The sequence below is a fragment of the Talpa occidentalis genome, unplaced genomic scaffold (genome assembly GCF_014898055.3).
Source record: "Talpa occidentalis isolate TD23 unplaced genomic scaffold, MPIMG_talOcc4v2.1 talOcc4.9, whole genome shotgun sequence".
In the NCBI taxonomy this organism is placed as follows: Eukaryota; Metazoa; Chordata; class Mammalia; order Eulipotyphla; family Talpidae; genus Talpa; species Talpa occidentalis.
The window spans coordinates 105,024,653-105,045,638 of NW_023605305.1; the positions used below are offsets into that span (position 1 = coordinate 105,024,653).

Sequence of the window (20,986 nt, forward strand, 5' to 3'; positions counted from 1 at the left end):
ACACCCAGGGAATACAAATGAGTTTATGAGTTAAAGTGCAATCGTGGCTCTTTTTTGATTTCTCTCTTTGTTCTTTTCTGTCTCTTTCGAACATTGAGAGTAGAAAACAATTTGCTTTGCCAGGAAAGGAAAATCCTCAAAACAGTTCTCAGCACAAGGAATGTGCAGGCAGTGGCCCTTGGTAGAGTCGCAGATGGCGAGCCCTGCTTCTCAGAGTGCCCGCGTGCCAGGCAACTGAGCCCGCCTCGCACCGTGCCAGGCTGCCCGTCCCCAGGAGCATGCTCTTGGGTCATTAGCAGCCTCTTAGACCATGACATTGGTCCTCCTTTCTTTTACTTTGAAAGAGGTGAGCTGGTAATACTTGATCAGGCAGGACCGAGTTTATGGTTCGGAGTCACTTTGGCAATTAAACCTCACAAAGAAATCCAATAGCTCCTGTTTGGGAGATGAAATTATTTCCTCGATGGCGCGTGGTTTTATGTTGAGTTCTTACACATATTTATATTCTTAGCGTGTGAGCTGCACTGCTAGGGAAAAGGGCAGTTTTGCTGAAATAATAGCTGTAATTACTTGATAGGTTCTTTTTGTCTTTTTTTATGGCAGTACATCAGCTTTTACTTTTATGACAAATGAGAAATTAGCAGGTAGCCTAACTGTGGAGGCCAGGGTTGGAACCCCTGCATTCATCTTGAGGAATGATCCTTTCTCCAGGGGGGGGATTTTTTGCTGGATTACCAACTACGTAACATTCCCCTGGGCCAGGCTGCATAAAACCGTAGCTCTCTGACACCTCCATGATATTTAACTCTGGGGAGTCTGGCAGCCCAGTGCACCAGGGTGTTAATTGTGTTCTCTGTACCTCATTGAGTCTCATATCCCCCCAAACAGAATAGTTCAACTATTCCTGAGGTAGAAGGCCAATTAAAATCCATCCCTGCCCTATTTTTAGACACTTAGAGGAAAGATACGGGGTGAAACATGCCATAACTACCTTCAATTTGTTCAGTAGATGTGTACTGAACAGGAATTCTGCATCATGTGCCAACCTGTGGTTAAAAAGATGGACTTTGCTCTCTGCTCTCGAGTGCTCACATGCTGGAAGGAGGCAGATGGAAACAGATAAAGGAGTAGCCAGGTGCAGAGATCACTTAAGGAGTCAAGAAAACCCTCCTGACAAGATAACACTTTGACTGAGACCCAACCATCATGGAACAGAGCCCACTGTGGAAAGTTCTAGAAGACTATTTCAGGCAGAGGAAATATCTCCTGCAAAAAGCAGAAGGCAGGGCCTCCCTGGTGGCACAAGGGGTTAAGTCTCAGCACTATGAAACTATCAAAAGCCACTTCAGCACGAGTTCGATCCCCTGCCAGGGACCTGACCCACATGGCACAGCAGACGTCTCCTGTCTCGCCCACTGCTCCCCTCAGCAGTATATTTCAGTCAGTCTGCCTGTTCTGCTCCCCACTCTGTCTTCGGTGAATCCTCTCACCCTCTCCCACACCTCTGGCCTACAGCCCAGCTCTTGTATGCATAAATAAATCTTTAAAAAAAAAAAAACCCAGGAGGCAGAGAGTGGCTCAGCCAATTGTTCAAATGGAGAGAAGCAAGTGTGGCTGGGGCATGGTGCTGAGAGCAGGTAGTTAAGATGAGGAAGCAGACGGAGGAAGGCACCAGATCTCTGGTCCCTAAAGGCTAGGATGAGAGGTTTGGATTTTAAACCCAGTGGATATTAAGCCAATGAGTGGCCTGATACAAGGGCTTTTATTTAAAAATAATGATTCTGAGTATTCTGTGGACAATGGATTGTAAAGGTAGCAGGAGGGGAGAGCAGGATTAGCACTAACCAGACTGCATGTGGGAGGTATCAGTGGCTTGGAGTAGGTTGGGAGCAAAGCAGGTAAGGAAAATGGGTAGATTCAGTGGGACCTGTTATAACTGTGCCCGCTTTGCTGAGAAACCCAGGGTTACATCTAAATTTCAAGATGACCTGCAACAGAGATGTGGATTTTTCTTTCTGTTTTTTAATGTCCTAACCACACAGACCTGTAGTTGGCCTGTGCTTGTTCCTGTTTAGTAAAGGAGACAAAAGACAAAAATGGTCGTGTTCCCAGCATTTCAGTGTATGGGTGTGTTTATGGATCAGTCAGAGTGAAAAGGGGTTAAATCCACAGAGAGCTCTGCCATCTCTTGACTGGTGCCCTCAGCCAGTGCCTTCCCTGAGACTGTCTTTGTTAAGCTATAAAACTATTAGGACGAGAATACCTACCTTAGAATGATTTGAGAGAACTAAATAATTAATACATGAGAGGCACTTCAAGCAATGCCGATCCCATTATTATTGTCATTATTATTACGGTTTGAATGAAATCACTCCCCCTTAACAGTGATACATATAAGGACACGTATTTGTCCTCTCAGTCACCAAACACAAAGAGGGGCTGTAGTGAGTTGTTTTAATCTCTCCTAAGCAATGAAGAACTAACTGTTAAGAATATCTGTTGGGCTTCCCTGGTGGTGCAATGGGTTAAGCACAGCACTGTGAAACTATCTGCAGCCTCTGTAGCATTTAAAAGATTTATTTATTTATGCATACAAGAACTAGGGTACAGGCCGGAGATGCAGGGGGTGAGAGGATTCACCAGAGACAGAGTGGGGAGCAGAACAGACAGATCGACTAAAATACACTGCTGAGGGGAGCAGCAGGTGAGACAGGAGAGGTCTGCTGCACCCATATGTGTAGATCCCTGGCTAGGGATCGAAATCATGCTTCAGTGGCTTCGGATAGCTTCATAGGTTGCATCTTAACCCCTTGCACCACCAGGGAGGCCCCTGTTGTAAACTTTTTATATGTAGTATCTCTTTTCACTTCAAAAACATACTGTGCCTATTTTATGGATGTGGAGAGTAAGGGAGGTTGCCTGTCCTGTGTTCCCTCAATGGGTAAACCGAAGAGACACAAAGTGGCCCATGATTTCATGGCCTTTGCTGTTTCTACTAAGGAGTGGGTAAGCAACAAAGTCTTTCAGGCTCTTCTAGTTGTCTCTTTGATCCTTCATCAAGCAAACCAGGGAATTAGATGTCTCCCCTCCCTTTCCTGCATGCCTGCTCAGGTCTGCATTTGTGCTGTGACTGGTCCCCAATCAAGAATGAGCTGAGCTAGACTCCTAGCCTAGTTAGCATGTATTGATCCTGCAGTCTGATGTCATTAGGCAAGCACCCATCATCAACGTGAATTTGTTATGTGCTTCTTAAGAAATAAACTGAAGAAGGTTGGAAATCACTGAAAATCCTTTACTTTTTCATGAGGTCATTTAATCTTTTTCCATTATTCTCACATTATTGCTCTTGGCAATATAGTTAAAGATCTATTGATGTTAACATTATAAAATAAATCTATTTCCTGCCGTTTAAAACTGGTCTTACAAATTCGTTTATTTTGAATTTTTGGCATATTTCTTTACTGACTGATTTTTTACCAGAAATTTACATGTTATTAGTGATGTAATGCTAGAAAAAATAGGTGATTTTACCTCATGATGATTTTATGTTTATACTTGTTCCCACAAAAGTAAAAGTGGTGGATTTGAAATAGCAAATGAATATACAGAACATTAATTAAAATATGTTTAGGCATGTAAGCATTAGATCAAAAGAAAGTCAAAGAGTTCTCATCAGAAAATTGTCAAAAGACTTCTGTTGCCCACCCCTTATATTTATCTTTTCTTTCTTTACAATCTCTCAATGATTTATCCTGCTTTATGTTGTTAAAGCCAACCTAGCCTTTAGACTAGAGCATTTAAACACTGGCAGTATATTTGACAAGCATAAAGGTTTATAACCAGTAACTTCATTAGTGCAACAGAATTGCCTGATCGAATAGGCTAGAGACCTGCCTGAAACCTGTCCTAATAGGCTGGCGTGATATTCACAAGATTTGACCAGTTAGGGGCACCTGTTTAAAAACCAAGGCCTGAATGAGAAAGTAGTATGAATGGGAGTTAAGAACTTGAGATTATCCTCAGAGGCCTACATGGAACAATTGTTACAAAACAATTAGAAGCCTGGAAGATAAAACCAGATAAAGTGGTTTTAGCTGTGTGCCTGGGATCACACTGCATGGGCTCACACAGAATGCCAAGCAGCACATCTAGTGACAAGAAATGGATTTGTTGGAGTCAGGGTCTAAGATTTGCTCTCAGGACAAGTCCAAATGAGAATTTGCAGAATCCAATAGGCTGCTCGCCCTGTTGCACTTTTTTTTTTTCTTTTTTTTGTGGGACCCAGGGAATGAACCGGTGCTGCAGAGGCTGCAGGCAGCCTCGCTGCCCAGCACTCAACCGCTGTGCCACCAGGCGAGGCCCCCTGTTGTACTTTTTTGTGGGAGGCTTATGAAATTCATTCTTCCTTCTGATCCTTGGAATAAAATAACCAGGTAGAGCTAAATGCATGATCCAGTTGTAAAAGTTTTAAACTTTAAATGTGATCCATATCTCTAAGCAGAGCTGAAACCACCCACCCACAAGGTCAGCTACCATACCTCTGGATAATAAGTTTTCTGAGTATTTCTGTCCTATCAGCCTGACCCCACGTTTCTCCTCCTACCCTTTCCTGGTTGCCTCGCTCTCCCTGCTGCTGTCCTCTCCTCACAAAAGAAACAGAAATAAAAGTTATTAAAGGAGATTTTCTGAAACCACTACCTGGCATTAGTAATGAAAATCAGATTAACTTCAATTATAGTCTCTGGAATATATTTAATTTAATTCTTACAAGATCTTAGGAATGCAGAAGTCACTTGGAAAATATATCATGGATAATCTCTTGTTGTATACCAGAAAACAGAGTAGATGCTTAGGATGCAGAGATAGAAGAGATGTCTCGGGATACCAAGATGAGAGGCACCTGCCCCACAGATACTGCTATGAAGCGCACACTGTGCAGACAGCACAGGGGTGTGAAACAGCAGCCTGTTCTCAAGTTGCTTATGTTGGAGTTGGGGAAACCAGAAATTCACATGGAAAAAGAGTGTTTGTCTTAGGTTGCATAGAGCCCAGTAAAACTAAACATAAACTGAAGGAATTTTTGTATGGAAGGCTTTGTAATTGTCTTTTATGCATTAACTCCTTTAATCCTTGTAACAGTCCCGTGAGGTGAATACCTAGGATCGAATTACCTCTATTTTATGAATGAACAAAAGTAGGTTCCATGATTTGCTTGAAATCAACCAGCTAGCATTTGGTGGAACCAAGGTTTAAATCCAGGCTGTTCAAATGATGTCTACATTGATACGTGTGTCGAGATCCAGATCTAGATAGTGTACGGCTGCCAGGGCAGGAGCGGTATCTGAAGGCTGGAAAAATCATAACTCTTTGGTGGGTGTTGTCCATAACCTGGACCTTCAAGGATGGGTGGGGAGTTGAGGGAAGGCACCAACTCGGGGGCTGACATGCAGCAGTCTAGGGTCAAGAGGACTGTGCTTGGGGCCAGGGAAGCCTGAGTTCTAGCCCTGCCTCTGTTACTTGGTGACTGTTGGTGTTGGGGTGTGTGTGTAGGGTCCCCAAGTTTTCCATTCGATTAAAATCATAATGATGTCTCAATACCTTCCAGGTTACCAGACATACCTGGCAAGATGGCGTGCATGGAAGTGTCTACGCTTATCTTTTAATTTGTGTTCACACATGTTTAAGACAGTGCATAGATTAACCAGGAGTAGAAAACTTATTTTGGTGAATGAAAGCAGATGACAGGGAGCTCCTGCTCCTATTATGGTGAATCCTGACAGCAGAATTATCCAATTAGCAGTGGGAGCCATTGAAAACTGTGTGTGAGAGATGCGTGAAAAGTATTATAAAAGTGTGTGGGAAATCCAATTTGGCTGTAGCCCTTCTGTGCAGTTTGATATAGTGGAGAGGGAATTGGCACAGTTGGGAGGGTATTTTTAAAGTAGAAAGGAAGCAATGGAAATGGAATGCATTTTTTTTTCTATTGATAAAATTCATTCATTCATTCACTCAACTATACTCAGCTACTCAATGAATCGGATTTGTTTTCAGGTGCTGTTCTAGGCATTACAACACTGCAAGGAACAAAATCATCACAATCCTTATCTTCACAGAGTCTGTCTTCTAGAATAACTCCTTATTAATCCAAAAGTAGGTATATTCAAATATAAGGATAAGAAATGTCAAAGAAAGTGAGATGTGTTCGAACAAGATATTTTCAAAGTAATTCATGTGATTTCCCTGTAAGCGACCCACCCAAATCTTACCCATCCTTACTCAATATAACCTTGCTGTGCCTTAGTTGACTTCAGGAAAAATGCTAACATCTTTTCACCGTGTTTTAAATAATGTTCACAGCCTCCCAATTTTATCCAAACCAATTCATAATTTGTTTCCTTTCTGTGGCTGGGTCTGAAAGTCCAGAAGTCACAGCTTCCACACACCTTGCCAACCTCTGATCTTTGTCTAACTAGCTTCCTTTCCTGAGACACGACCACCTTGCTTTTCTGGGGAGATGCCTTCACACCTTTCTTTAGACCTGCAATGTCTTAACTCTCTCCTTGCAGGTACCCTCAGTGTGCATTTGTTCTTATTCTTATGCCTTTCCCTTAATCAACAAAGAAGGGGTTCTTTGGGGTGGTAAGAAAGAAATCTGAGTACCTCTTCCCTCTGCCTTGTATACCAGAAGCTTAGTTCTGGTAAAAGTTATGCTGTGTGAAATTACTTCACGTTACTCATGAGCAGAGCAAAGCTAGCATCCTGACTCGAACCTTTTCTTCAATGAGTGCTTTCGTCTGTTTTTCTCTTCATTAAAGAAAAAGGAACAAATAGATCTTTTCCAGAGGTAAGCAGTTGGTTTTTTTTTTTTTTGTATCGTGGGAGTGAAAGATTATTTTTTTCCAAATCACAAGTATTTATTAAGTGCCAAAGAAGCTAAAAATTATTCATGATGTAAGTGAACGAGACACAGGAGCATACACTGTGTGAAGTGCATTAGCTAAGGAGGCATAAATACATGATCCTATAAAAATAAACACCATTTCTGGTTCATCTGGTCTCTCTGTCACAGGATTGTGAGCAATGCCTGGAGCTTACGAAACACTTAATAATAATCACTGAGTTAGATGATCTCTCATGCTCACCACAGCCCTGTGCGGTGACCTCTGTTACAGATGAAGAAATACAGGGTCAGAAATCCAGATTAGAGAACCACAAGTGGTGATGTCTGTATTTGAACCCACACCTTTGGACACCCACCCAATAAGCAAGTAATTAACTTTGCAGTTCAGATTTGGCGCGTCTCAGAATTTATCAATGGGTAAGAAGGATGTAAGTTACAATGATGAGCACTGATTTTATTGAGAAGATTTCTCTGTGATTCCTCTGTAGCTATTGTCCCTTTGTCCTTTCTGAGCCATGTTAATGTATCGTAGAACACTTAAATGTTTGGTCCCAGTGCAGTAACAAATACATTTTTGAAAATTAGCAGTCATAGTCACTTGCATTTCGGCATCCCTAAATGACTCGTGTCATCATTTTGCACATTCTCTTGACTCCACAATGTTGTTTTCTTCACCTTGAATTTATTGACACCAATTCATTTTGTCTTGAATTGGCATTAACAGGAAAATGGTTTTCTTTCATCCTGACATTATAAAAGCACCTCCCAAGACTTGGTTTGACATTGTCAGGAGGTGGCTATGATGACAGCAAGGCCACAGCAGACAAGAGTGAATTACAGTGATTCCCAGGGAAAAAAAAATCATTAAGAAAAGTTACTGCTGTGTGATTTCAGTAGCTATTTTTCATACTTAAATATCCCTGCTGTTTAAAAATCCTAAGAGGGCTTAGGCCATATTTAGAACACTCCTGCCAAGTATATATAGGAAAAATTAAGTCTCTAAGGAGACATTTGGCTACACTTTGACAAACAGGAAACTCAAATTATATTTTAGCTTTACAAAGTGCTCAAAAGCATTGAAATTCTGTCTCCAAAAAAATGCATGCATGTGAATTAATGACACAATTATCTCCTTTTAGCCACAGAGACTTGATTTCTTAACGCTGGGTATCAAAGGCTAGTAGTATTGCTTCGCCTCTTCCTGAAAAAGTGGAATGGTTCACAGATGTGTCTCCAGCTCTGAATGGGGTGGATGGATGGTCTCTTACAATTCCCACATTATTGCAAAGAACACCAAACCCTTTGACCTGCGATCTTCTGTGTGACGACAGTGGTCCCCATACTCCATCCCAGTGCCTTTTATTTAAAAAAAAAAAAAAAGATTTATTTATTTATGCATACAAGAACTGGAGTACAGGCCAGAGGTGAGGGGGGTGAGAGGATTCACCAGAGACAGAGTGGGGAACAGAACAGGCAGATTGACTGAAATACACCGCTGAGGGAAGCAGTGGGCGAGACAGAAGAGGTCTGCTGCACCATGTGGGTAGCTCCCTGTCCTGGGATCAAACTCGTGCTGCAGTGGCTATTGATAGCATCATAGTGCTGAGACTTAACCCACCACCAGGGAGGCCCTTCCTCTCCTATTCTTGCCAAATATTTCACCCCTTCTTTCAAAATCACATCTTACTCTACCTCCTCATGCTTAGCAATTATATTTACCTCTTTCTTCCCCGAAACAAAAATGAGGCTATCAAGGAAAATAAATTTCCTTCTGCCTGCTGCTCTCAACCTACATGGTTCATATCTTCTCTCTCTCTCTCTCTCTCTCTCTCTCTTTCTCTCTCTCTCTCTCTCTCTCTCTCTCTCTTCCTATCTACCTGTCTGTCTATATACCTATTTAAAGAGACATACCCACACCATTCAAAAAGAGACTGAGAACAAAAGACAGATTTTATTTACTTGTCTAGTTATCATTTACTGAGCATCTATTCAGTGCCAAGAACAGTGCTAACTACTAAGGACATAACCACAATGAATAGGTCACAGGTATGGAACACACCTGTGTATGTAGAGCGGGTATGTATCTCCCCAGACTCTAGTTACATGGGATGTATTGATGTTAAATGTGACCATGAGCCCCTGTGCAAAAAGGTGGTGGTGAGAAATTTAATCATGGACATTGTGTGGTTTGATCTTCACCTGTAAAAATGTCCACCATTTTGTGTCAGTCTACACAGCTTGACAAGGTGGCCCATAAACTGCAGATCCTTTAGGTCGGAGGCTCTGCTTGTTCAGTGATCAACATGCAGGCTCTGTATAGATGAGAAGTCCCAGCGTTGGGACCCTCTTTATTGTGGGGTCCCATCGGGACTCCTCTGCCTCACCTGAGATCATTTTTCTAGACATTTAAGTTCATTGTTACTTACATTAGAAGTAATAACACAGATACTGAAATATAGCAAAATTTGATTACGTTAAATGAATTATAATTCATTTTTAAATGAATTATCTTTATCATCTTAGTAAAAGTTACTGTCATTGTCTCAAGTAACAACAATTTGCTTTATTACTATTTTTAATAACTTCAAAGGACTCTGTCTAGTCTCAGCAATTTGAAGTGAGTGAAAAGTGTAAAGATAAAAATTAAAATTACTAAAATCATCTGTACTCCTACCAGCTAGAGGTAAACACTGGCCAAAAATTGGTGCAATTTTTCCCAGCACTTTTACTCAGTTTTTATCCTATATGGGGTAGGTGCAGGGAGAAGTCTGTGCTCCATCATGGACTTTGAAACAATGGTGTGGGCCATTGAATGTACTATGCCTCCTAAGGATCTCTGTCTTTGACCTTGGGCAAAAGAGTAGGGGTTGCACCTTTTTCTTAAAGTAGACAAGTGCATGTTCTGATACCAGATGAGAAACCCTGTGATTTCTCAGCCCCATTTTTATGATCACTAGCCTGTGTTTCTGTCTGAAGGGGTTGACCTAACTAGGATTTCAGTACATCGTTGACGATCCCGTTGGGAAAGGTGCCCAGCCTTTGGCTTGTGGGATTCCCAGTGAATTAATTTTTTCTCCATCTCAGCAGAGGGCCTTTCTTTCAGGTTGCAAAAGCTGAAAGTTCAGGGGTGTTTGGGAGGGGCCTCTCTCTCCGGCATTGGGATTACCTCCTTCCCAATAACTGGGTTACTACAGACACAGGCTCCTGCAAAATGAACGTGGCTTTTTTATGATGTTTTGAGCCGTGTTTTCTTGGATTGGACAAGAGCAAGTGTCACTTCCATCATCGTTGCTTTGATATTAGAGGAATAAGAACAGAATGATTGCTCCCTGATGTCAGCACCTGCCGGACTGGTTACCCAAGCGTGTCTAATCTCCCAGCGGACAGCATCCACGTTGCTCCCTAAGCCCCTTGTCTCTGTTCCTTGGCCTCATTACACTAAAGCCAAGTAGACTGAAGGCTGTCACACAACACCACTGTCCCCAGATGGATGTAGACAAGGACAGGAGTGCAGGAAAGGACAGATGCTTCCACTGCTGGCCTCAGGCTTCCAGTCTAGATGCTGTCCCTACCCTGGAAATCACCATTGCAGAGGCCACAAGTGAGCTATGATGCAGTGGAAGCAGACTGAGGGTCAGGCCAGGTGCTCTGAGCTTATGTGCTCAGGTCACTACAGGAGGATGCACATTGAATGACAGCATACAAGTTACCTTTGAGGAAGCAGGCACTGCCAGGTCAGGCTGACCTTGCAAAGTAACATAGAGAAAATGGCTCTGGGTTCAAATATTCAAAACTGCATGTGCTGACTCTATATGACTCCGACAAGAGTCACACCCGCAGGGGACATATACAACTGCTGTCTTTGAGGGAAGACATTTGCTTCCTTTTTTATCTCAAGTACCTTGAATTGGATGGGAGCAGTGAACTGATTATTCTGGAAGAGATAGGAATAGCATTTTGCTCTCCCACCCTGTTCTTCTAGCATCGGGGGGATTAAGGGAGGTATAAACATTAACAAAGTATACTTTGGTTGTGTTTTATATTTTTTAAACTACCTTCGCATAATTCATCTTGAGGCTCCCAACAACTGTGAGGGTGAATAGGACAAGCGTTATTATCTTTTCCTTAAAAGTGAGGCAAGAGAGGCACAAGGAGGTTAAATGATTTCCCCAAGTTCACCCAGCCCATTAACCACAGAGACCAGACTTGAATCACAAGTTCTTCACCTCATTCTCTTTTACGCCTTCATCCTTTTAGTACATGTGAGGGGAAAAACTGTCCCTGTTTCACAGGACTCAGATCAGGCTTGCAGGTAAAACCGATCAAGCGAAAATAGCCACTGAGTCCTCACTGGGGCTGGGGATGTTGGAGAAGCCACAGAGCACAACACATAGTTGATCCAACAAGAGGAAGGTTTCTCTTATGATGTTAGGCTTTAAAATATACACACAAAGGGGGCCTCCCTGGTGGCACAAGGGGCTAAGACACAGCACTATGAAGCTACCCATAGCCACTGCAGCACAAGTTCGATCCCTAGCCAGGGAGCTGATCCATATGGCGCAGCAGACTTCTGTCTCGCCTGCTGCTCCCCTCAGCAGTGTACTTCAGTCAGTCTTTCTGTTCTGTTCCCCACTGTCTCTGGTGGGTCTTCTCACCCCCACACCTCTGGCCTGTACCCCAGTTCTTGTATGCATAAATAAATAAATCTTTTAAAAAATATATACACAAAAATCATAAAGTTCAAGAGAAGTTTAGAAACACCTACTTCATACCCCTTCCCTAACTTTAGAGCTGACACCAGACTATACATTCTACAGAAATCATGGTATTATTGAACTGGCATTCACAGTGTGCCCACCATCTAGAACAATGTCTGGTGGATGGAGGTAGGTGAGTGGAGGGGTGTACCCCATGATTTCATGGTGTGCCCAAGGTCTTACAACAAAGAGATGACCGGTCAGAACTACAGTTCAGGTGCCATAATTCTTAACAATATTTTTCCCATTGTCCCATATCACCAACCACAGCCAGACATTAGTGAAAAAGGCAGAGGGAAATGCAGTTAGTGTATCTAGAATTTCCTCACCAAAGGCCATTAGACAACAGTCTGTAAAGTTTCTTCTGTCCCCCAGGAGCTAACCCTTAGGTTATTTCATAGCTCACATTTCACAACTTAGTAACAGCCGTTAAGGCTGAATAAAATGGGTCATAATCACAGCTCTTCATCTCCCTGCCATAAACTTCAAATGCCTAAATCAGGGCTAAAATGTTGCACATATGCCTTTGTGATTAGCCTGTTTGGTGGAGGTTATTCACTCTTTGACGCTTCTTTGAAAGAGACAGGAACAATTTGGAGCATCTTTCCCTTAGCCATCCTGGGCTTGTTTCAGGTACTGAAGGTAGAGGTCACTTTATTAATACAACCATCAGGGAAGGCTGTCATGGTAACACATTGCATCGATTCCTTGAAGTGCAGGAGACAAAGCCAAAAAGAGAAACTTTCAAGTCTATAAATACAGACCCAGCATTGCTCAAGCATAGCAGCTCACTGACAGGGTGAACCTAAATGCATAGCTTTGAACAAGACACAAACAGGGAAAAGAAAACTTCCCTTTGGGAGCGTAATGGATCATCATGACTACAACGGGAGTAAGTGACCCTTAGGGTCGCAAAAGAAAAGAAGAATAAAACAAGAAGCAACCATGGGATCCCTTTCTAGGTCTGCTTTTCCATGCCTTCTAGAAAGCACTGATAGAAAAGGGATCAAGGTCCCATAATTCACATTTTGACAAGAAATTGCACTTGGAAAGAGGAAATGTGTGTGACAATCAAGAAACCTACTAAAAAAGAAGTTAAAGAATAATTTTCTTACATCACTTGTGCCTGTCATTATCCAAGCAACAAGGAAAATAAAAGAAGTGAAAGAGGTAGAAAGACATACTGCTCATTCCTATTGTTTCACTGTGATAAATCAGTGTGGTTTTTATAAACCCCTGGCTACGGGGGAAGCTTATTTATCTCCTATTGTGGGTTGTTTTCTGAAGCTGTGATGAGACTATTGTAACAGTTTGCTGATGTCAGCCTTTCCACCAGGATTCCACACTTCATCTTTGAGCCACATAGCTTTGATTCTAACATTAATACTATATGACCTATCAAAAGGCACAGATTCTCTTGGTCACTTCATTTGAACGCTGGTCACTTCGTTGGTCACTTCATTCCTAACATTGAAGTATCAGAGGGTGATCAGTTATTTGGTGTGCTATTGGACACACCTTAAATGAATTTTTTTCAACAGTAAAACGATTCTTTAGAAAATTGTCAAGCTATTACCAATGTGGTAGTAGTTTTCCCTGTATCTAAGAATCCTACTTTATCATAAGAAAAAGAATTGTGTCCAGCAAATAACTATTTACATCCAAACTGAATCAAGTGTTGTATAAGAGGTTTAAAAATGAACCTTTCTTTTTTTAAAGAGATAGCACTCTTAGATTGTCAATAACAATGAAGAAAGAATTGGGAAATGTTTAACACAGACACTTCACAAAATGTCAGAGTTTTCCATTTGTAGCAAATGGATGTAAAAGGTCAGCAAGAAAGAGAGCAGTAACTGCAAGGTGCATGTTGTATAGAAATTCCTAGTTGGATTTTGAATCTGCAACAGCATAGGAGGTGAATTGGAGATAATCCCAGGATTGCAAATGGGTATATCCTCATGCCAGTTTTATCACCTTCTTCTGGATGCCCAAAAGCTATGTGGAGAGGAATTCACTGCATGAGAATGCCATTTTTAAACAACCATCTTCCGTGTACAGGGGAAGAGGAAATAAGAGCATATACAATATATTTCCCATTCCCAACCTAGACCTTCAATATTTGGGGTATATTTTATGTATGAGCTGATTTGCAATTGGAGGTCTACCAGAACTCTAGATGTGATATTTAACTCTATCAACAAAGACCTCTGCCTTGTCACAGTGTGGTCTGAAAGCAGAGCAGCTGGTCACTGCAACTGAAAACCTACTGAGGATTTACAGAAGTGCCACTTACGGTGTCTTGAGGAGCACAGAATGCAGCAGTGGCATTTATTGCACTTCTGATTGTTCTTTTCTACATGAAGAGCAGCAATCTGGAAATCAAGAGACCTGAGTTCCCATTCTAGTTGTACTCTGTTTTCAGTCTCCTCAATTAGAGCTTGCCTAGACAGTTTCTCAAATTTCCTCAAGCTCTGTTTTTACTATGTCTCTCAGAGCAGAACACCACAAATGACACAACAGGGGGGATTTGGATTTCTCTTATCCTTAAATTGTGAGCAGCCCTAAAAGGTCTGTCTTAGACCACAAACTTCTGTATTTACTCTCCCAGGATCATCACTCCTCTCTTTCAACTTCAAGTACTTACACTCACTCTAATTTCCATGACTCTGTACCAGAAAATTCCCTGTCTCTCTGATCTAGAATGGTCGAAGCATCTTCCTTCTTCTTTTACAATATGTATGTATAAGAAACAACTACTCATCTTAATCACTATGGTAATCTGGACTTCATCATTCCACCTCCCACGTTAATTGAGAAGTAACCATTGTGGGGTCCTCCCCTGTGCATTGCAGGATATTTAATAGCATCTCTGACCTCAACCCACTAGAAGCCAGTAGCATGCCCTCCTCCAAGTGTGACAACCAAAAATGTCTCCGGACATTGTCAAATGTCCCCTGGGAGGCAAAGTCATGCCCTGATGAGAACCACTAGTGTAGAGTGACAATCAAAGACCTCCTTTCAGTAAATGTCAATTCCTCAAATTTTTCAATTCTTTCTTCTAATTACCCCTCAGATTTAATCAAGAACATGCAACGCTCATTTTGCATATTTCCTTTACCCAACTCAAAGTGCCCTTTCTCTCACACTTTCCCAATCTATTTGTTCCTAGACACAATCAACTGTAGCAGAAAGAAGTTCTTTAACTTTATGGCCTCATTTGATCCTTTGTCTTCTCAACATCTTTTCTTTTCTGCATCCTTCTTGGTCTTTCTTTCTGTTTCTATGGCTGATATGCAGTTACACTTTGCTGTTCTATATGCTGTCTTCATTTATACTTACCCTGTAGTCTACCAGAATAAGGTTCTTCTTCTGTTCCTTTCTTTTCGCCCTTTGTCACAATTACCACCATCACGCCAGCTCCAAATCTGAAACTCCAGGATGAACTTCCTCTTGAAGCTGTAACCAGCTTTTCCAGCTAATAACAGGACTCTTGCAGAAGAGCCTACACCCCTCCCCAGCAAAGTCAGTAACTCCCCAAAATATTTATTTTTTTCTTTCCTGAACAAATTCTTCTTGTCTTCATAAACTACATCGTAATGCATCCAATTACCCAAAATAGAAAGCTCAAAATCTCTTAGCCACTTCATACGATGGCTCTGGATCTGTCCCTTCTTCTCTAGAACTCTCCATTGCTCTGACCTAGCCCAGGCCCGCGCTATTGAACACCTTCAATATTGAATGACTTTTTAGGGCTTCTTGTCTGTAGCCTGTCCATTCCTTGGTCTATCACCTCCCGTTTTTCCCCTTAAATCCCCTCCCTGCTGTGTAGAACCTTCACAGCCAGGCCACCCTCTACCTCCCCAGCCTCTGCTTTCCCGAGGCTCACGTAACACTGTAGCCCCATCTATCTATTCAACATTCCCTGGCACAATCCATGCATCTTTCACTCACGCTCCAGTCAAAAAGCTGAAACCACATTAGATTTTCAACAGGAAGAATTTATAAAGAAAATGCTTAGACTGGTGTTTCATTGTTTAAAAATGAGAAGAGGATGCTGAAGTAGCTCTGAGACAGTCACTGTGTAAGCAGGAAGCAACTCTCTTGCTTGGGCTAAAGGCTCAAAGGGAAGAAGGTAGGGCGATTAGAAATGCAGTTTCGGGGAGAGACCCCACAGACTGGGACCTCTGCCTCTGAAGACAGGTAATGTCTGACTGCTGCCAGTACCTCCAAAATGCTGTCACTTGGAGCTGGGCTCAAACACCTAAGGAAGGAATGTCCCCAGGTTGATGGAAAGTCTCAGGGAGATTCTACTAAAGCGGATTCTACTAAAGCTTCTCTCCCTGTTGAGACAACTTACAGGGTTCCAGCTTTAACCTCCAAAGGAAAAGTGGATTTAGAATGGCAATAACCAGCTCAATAACCAGCTCGATAACCAGCACAATGCATTTACATATTTTCCTTGTCCTTATCCATACAGATTGTCCATCCATAAAGCTCTCCTACCAATATATGTCTGATGCACGTCCTTATATAAATACAGTCTCCTTTCTATAATCTTCTCTAATCTTCCCCCAAACTATTTACACCAATATCTGAGTTACCCTAACAATGTCCTTTATCATCTTTGTAGATTACTTCATAGTTATTTCTGTATTTTTGTATTGCTTTCCACCAAAATGTGTGCTCCTTTAGTGCAGGGAGAGATACAACCATAAAATCTAGCAGGTACCTGCTGCATGGCAGAGGTTACTTGCGTCAGAACGAACTAATAAGGATGTTTTCATGAAATTACTAGTCAGTCATTCCCCACATGTGTATATTTATCCGCCCCCCAAGCCAGACCTGAAATCCATAAGAGCAGAGATTAGATTTTTATTTCTTTTATTCTCTTTGTGGTTTTTAGAAGAAGGTTTCATATGCTTAAGCAAGAGCTCAATGATTTTTGTTAACCATCTAGATTATTCTTAAGCATCACAGTTTTGGTTCAAAATGACTTGAAGATGGAGCTTAAGTTTATGAATAGCAGGTAAGAGCTATTTTTAGGTTTAGGTGTGCTTTTAGCACATGATTCTGACAGAGAATTCTGTGCATATGGCAAAGTTCTTTATTTGCTGAAGCTGTAGGACAACTATGAAACCAAATGTGTCTTATTGTGAATTGTAAAGTAATGAAGTATATTCTAAGATTTTTTTCTGTTTATCTTTTACAGAAAATATATTCCCCTAATCCATGAGATTATTAATCCCAGGCTACATCTGTTCCTTGTATATTTATTAAATTTCATCAACATCAACTAGTAAATTATTTAAATGTGGGGAAGTTATTGAATTTTAACTTAATCACCAGTTTCTGGGAAAATAGAAACCTCTCTTCAACAACTGATTTACATTCAGGTCCAAGAAGAAGAAAAATCACTTTTTTAAAAAAAGAGGAGTGATATTTAATTAACTATTGATTTCTTCTCAATTATTCAAGGCAAGCAATTATCGATATTGATGGAACAGATATTTCTTTACATCTAGAGTCCAAATGAAAGGAAATATCCCATTCAGCAATCTGCTTCCTGAAAAAAGAAATGCTAAGAATCTTTAACTTTAAATGGAAACAGTTATTTGGATCTGTTTATTCCATGTTGCCCCAATTAAACAGATATTTCCTGAAGTGTAAGCAAAACAAAATCCTGAAAACCTATGTATGCTTTCCAAATTAACAACCAAAAAAAAAAAGGGGCTTTTGTCAGTTTTGACCTTGAATCTAACTATTCTATTCTTGTAGATTTTGCATAAAACACTGAGTTTGGGTCTAATCCTCATGATTTCTCATCAACCCAGTGAGAGAGAGTCTATATCATTATTAGAATCCCAAAAGACTACCTTGTAAAAAAAAAAAAGACTACCTTGTAAATCAATATGTTGAGACTGAAGCATTTAGTTGGTCCTCATAATTTATTTCTAATATTTACAGGTAGCAAGTAGGGGTGCATTGGAAAAGTATGCCAAAACATTATATAGACCGTGCTAGAGATTTCCAAAGAATTGTTGTAGAAGGTGGTAACACAGGGTCCTGTTTAGAGCACTTGGTTATTAACTCTGTGACCATCCCCCACCATTTTTTTTTCAGCTCATTTACACATAGATCATTAGCATGTTTGTGTCTAAGAAGCTTCTTTTGAAGATGACATGACTACTGAACATGATTAATGGACAAGGCAACATTCTCTATTGAGTTGCTGAATTATTCGGGAGGGTGATTTTTTTTTTAATACTTGACACTTGGTAATAATTGTGTGTATATATGTGTGTGTGTGTGTGTGTGTGTGATTCACGTGGTCCTCCAGAGGAAATTTGAGCACAACATTTTTTTAAAATGAAAAATGTTATTATTTATAAAAAGCTACTTTTTCTGCTCTGCCCCTCCTCCCATGATAGAGTGATTCCTTATATTAAATGCTTAAGCAGCATATGTTGCTGGGAAGTGTTCTTGGCTCTTTTACTCTTTGTTGTTGTTTTAATTTCCCTAGGTTCTATTTAACATTCTGCTAAATCAGTGAAACCTTGATTAACTAAAAGAATAGGAGACATGAAATTAATGGGGATAAACAGAATTTTGAAGAAATTATCAGAGATGAAAGTTCCATGACAGGGACCGTGAACGCATCCTGGTCTCTGCACTTGTTTGATTTATTAAATCCAATTCTATTAATTAATGGACAGTGTGAAATTTTGGTAATCAGGGTTTCACCATTGCATTTATTACTATTCCCAGAAATCAAGGTAACCTTGGATTCTACTTCCCATCTTACAAATATAAATATCCTAATAGGCTGTGGGGAGCAAATGTGACTGCTCTTCCTCACATTCCTCCTGTGAAACAGCTTTCTCTCTTCCAATCTGGCTGGCACCCGCCTGGAGCATGCTACCTTCCTGGTCTGGTCTGTCCTCCCTCCTCCCTCCTTGTGCTTCCCTCTGGCTCCTGTCCCCCTGCATGCAGCGCTGGAATCACCTGTGGGGGAGAATGGCCCACCCCTTAGAGGTTCTTGGTCATTTTTGCAATGCTGCTTTGCATTTTAATTACCACTCATCTGGCTCCTAAACTCTGCATTCTTGTATCAGGCAATTGTCCTTTAAAAACCCTGGAGGTCACAACAGGTCCCAGTTGCATGAGGAGAAGATACTGCCACACATGGAGTATTACATTACCCTATATTTGATAGCCCGAAATGGACAATGTTAATATCCAAGATTGCAGCAGAAATCTATATGAAATGGACTAATATAATCAAAACAAAGGCAGCAAACTACGTTTGTTTGGAAATTGAGGTCACATGCCTAGTTTGTGGAAGGGAGGGGACACCAGATCGATAGAGATCTTTTTAAAGCTGCAAACATGATGTACCAGATGAACTTAAATTGATTCTGCTTCTCCTCCCTGCGTCCCCCCACCCTACCCCCCTCGTTCTGCAGCGAATGTCTGTGACAACGAGCTTCTGCACTGTCAGAACGGAGGCACCTGCCATAACAACCTGCGCTGCCTGTGCCCAGCCGCGTACACTGGCATCCTGTGCGAGAAGCTTCGCTGTGAGGAGGCTGGCAGCTGCGGCAAGTCGGGCCAGGCCGCGCCCCCGAGGGGCCCCTGGGCGCTGCTGCTGCTGAGCGCCCTGCTGGGGACCTCCAGCCCCCTGGTGTTCTAGGCCCGCATCCCGCCACCGGACCGGCCCGTGCCATGGGGAAGCCAGCACCACCCAAGCATTTGCTACTAACCTAGGAAACACACATAGACACCCCCACTCAGACACAGTGTATAAACTAAGAAGGCCTAACTGAACTAAGCCATATTTATCAGCCGTCGACAGCACATCCGAGTCAAGACTGTTAATTTCTGACTCCAGAGGAGTTGGCAGCTGTTGATATTATCACTGCAAATCACATGGCCAGCTGCAGAGCTTATTGCTGATGGGAAAGGCTGTGGCAGCCCCCCACCCACAGGAAAGACAAAAGCGAACAAACAAATCAACCAACCTAAAAAAAAAAATTGCTACTCCACGTGGTGCGTGCCCCAGCACCGTGGCCCAGTGTGTGGACCCACCAAATAGAAGCATCCTTTGCTGGCCGTGCGTTGTGGGTATAAGGAAATCTGTTACAAGCTGCCATATTGGCCTGCTTCAGTCCCTGAATCCCTTCCAACCTGTGCTTTAGTGAACGTTGCTCTGTAACCCTTGTTGGTTGAAAGATTTCTTTGTCTGATGTTAGTAATGCACATGTGTAACAGCCCCCTCCAGAAGCTCCAGCCAGTCATACCCCCGTATATCTTAGCAGCACAGAGTCATCCCGGTGGAGCAAACATCCACTGTCCAGAGTGGCTATAGGAAAAAAAAAAAAAAAAGAAAAAAAAAAAGAAAGTGTATCTATCCTTTTGTATTCAAATGAAGTTATTTTTCTTGAAATACTGTAAGATGTAGATTTTTTGTATTCTTGCCAATTTGTGTTACCAGACAATCTGTTGATGTATCTAATTCAAATCAGCAAAGACTGACATTTTCTTTTGTCCTTTTTCGTTCTGTTTTGTTTTCATTGTGCAGAGATTTCTCTGTAAGGGCAACGAACGTGCTGGCATCAAAGAATATCAGTTTACATATATAACAAGTGTAATAAGATTCCACCAAAGGACATTCTAAGTGTTTTCTTGTTGCTTTAACACTGGAAGATTTAAAGAATAAAAATTCCTGCATAAACGATTTCAGGAATTTGTATTGCAATTTCTTAAGATGAAAGGAGCAGCCACCAAGCAGTTTCACACTCACTTAACTGATTTCTGTGTGGACCGAATACATTCAGCTGACGAATTTAGTATCCAGGAAGATGGATTGATGCTCACTAGCTTGGACAACTTCTGCAAAATATAAGACTATTTCCACTTGGGAAAAATTATAACAGCAAAAAAAAAAAAAAAATCTAAGTGATTGCCAAGATTATGCCAAAGCCTGTTGGCAGAGTACTAAGAGACTTTTATTTTTAAGTCATGCTATTTTCACAGATTGATGTGATCATGTGACTCTAGGGGTGCCGATCTATGTATCTTTCCCATTACAGTGTTTACATGGAGCATCATAAGAGGCAACCTGGGCAACCAGGGGAGAAGCAGGGAAATTGAGTGATTAGCAATTTGACTTTGAATATATTCAGACTAAGTATTTAGAGGAAATATCAAAATATACAGCAGCAAGTAGACATAACTGCTGTTCCTGAGAATAAAGTTTGTTTTAAGTATCGCCCAAGGTGTAATAAATTCTTATTTCTGCCTTTTATTAGGCCAATTACTGTGCAAGATG

At 41.4% G+C, this 20,986-nt stretch overlaps 1 protein-coding gene across 3 annotated transcripts in view; it reads left to right on the forward strand.

Annotated features, from left to right (window-relative positions):
* The window catches only part of NTNG1 (netrin G1), a 306,079-nt gene extending 285,689 nt beyond the window's left edge, over nt 1-20,390 (forward strand). For all 3 annotated transcript variants that reach the window (XM_054691177.1, XM_054691178.1, XM_054691176.1), the window contains one exon: nt 19,122-20,390. In XM_054691177.1, the coding sequence (XP_054547152.1) occupies nt 19,122-19,348 (227 nt within the window). In that variant the 3' untranslated portion in view covers nt 19,349-20,390. The remainder of the gene's footprint in view (nt 1-19,121) is intronic.
* The last annotated feature ends 596 nt before the right edge of the window (nt 20,391-20,986 follow it).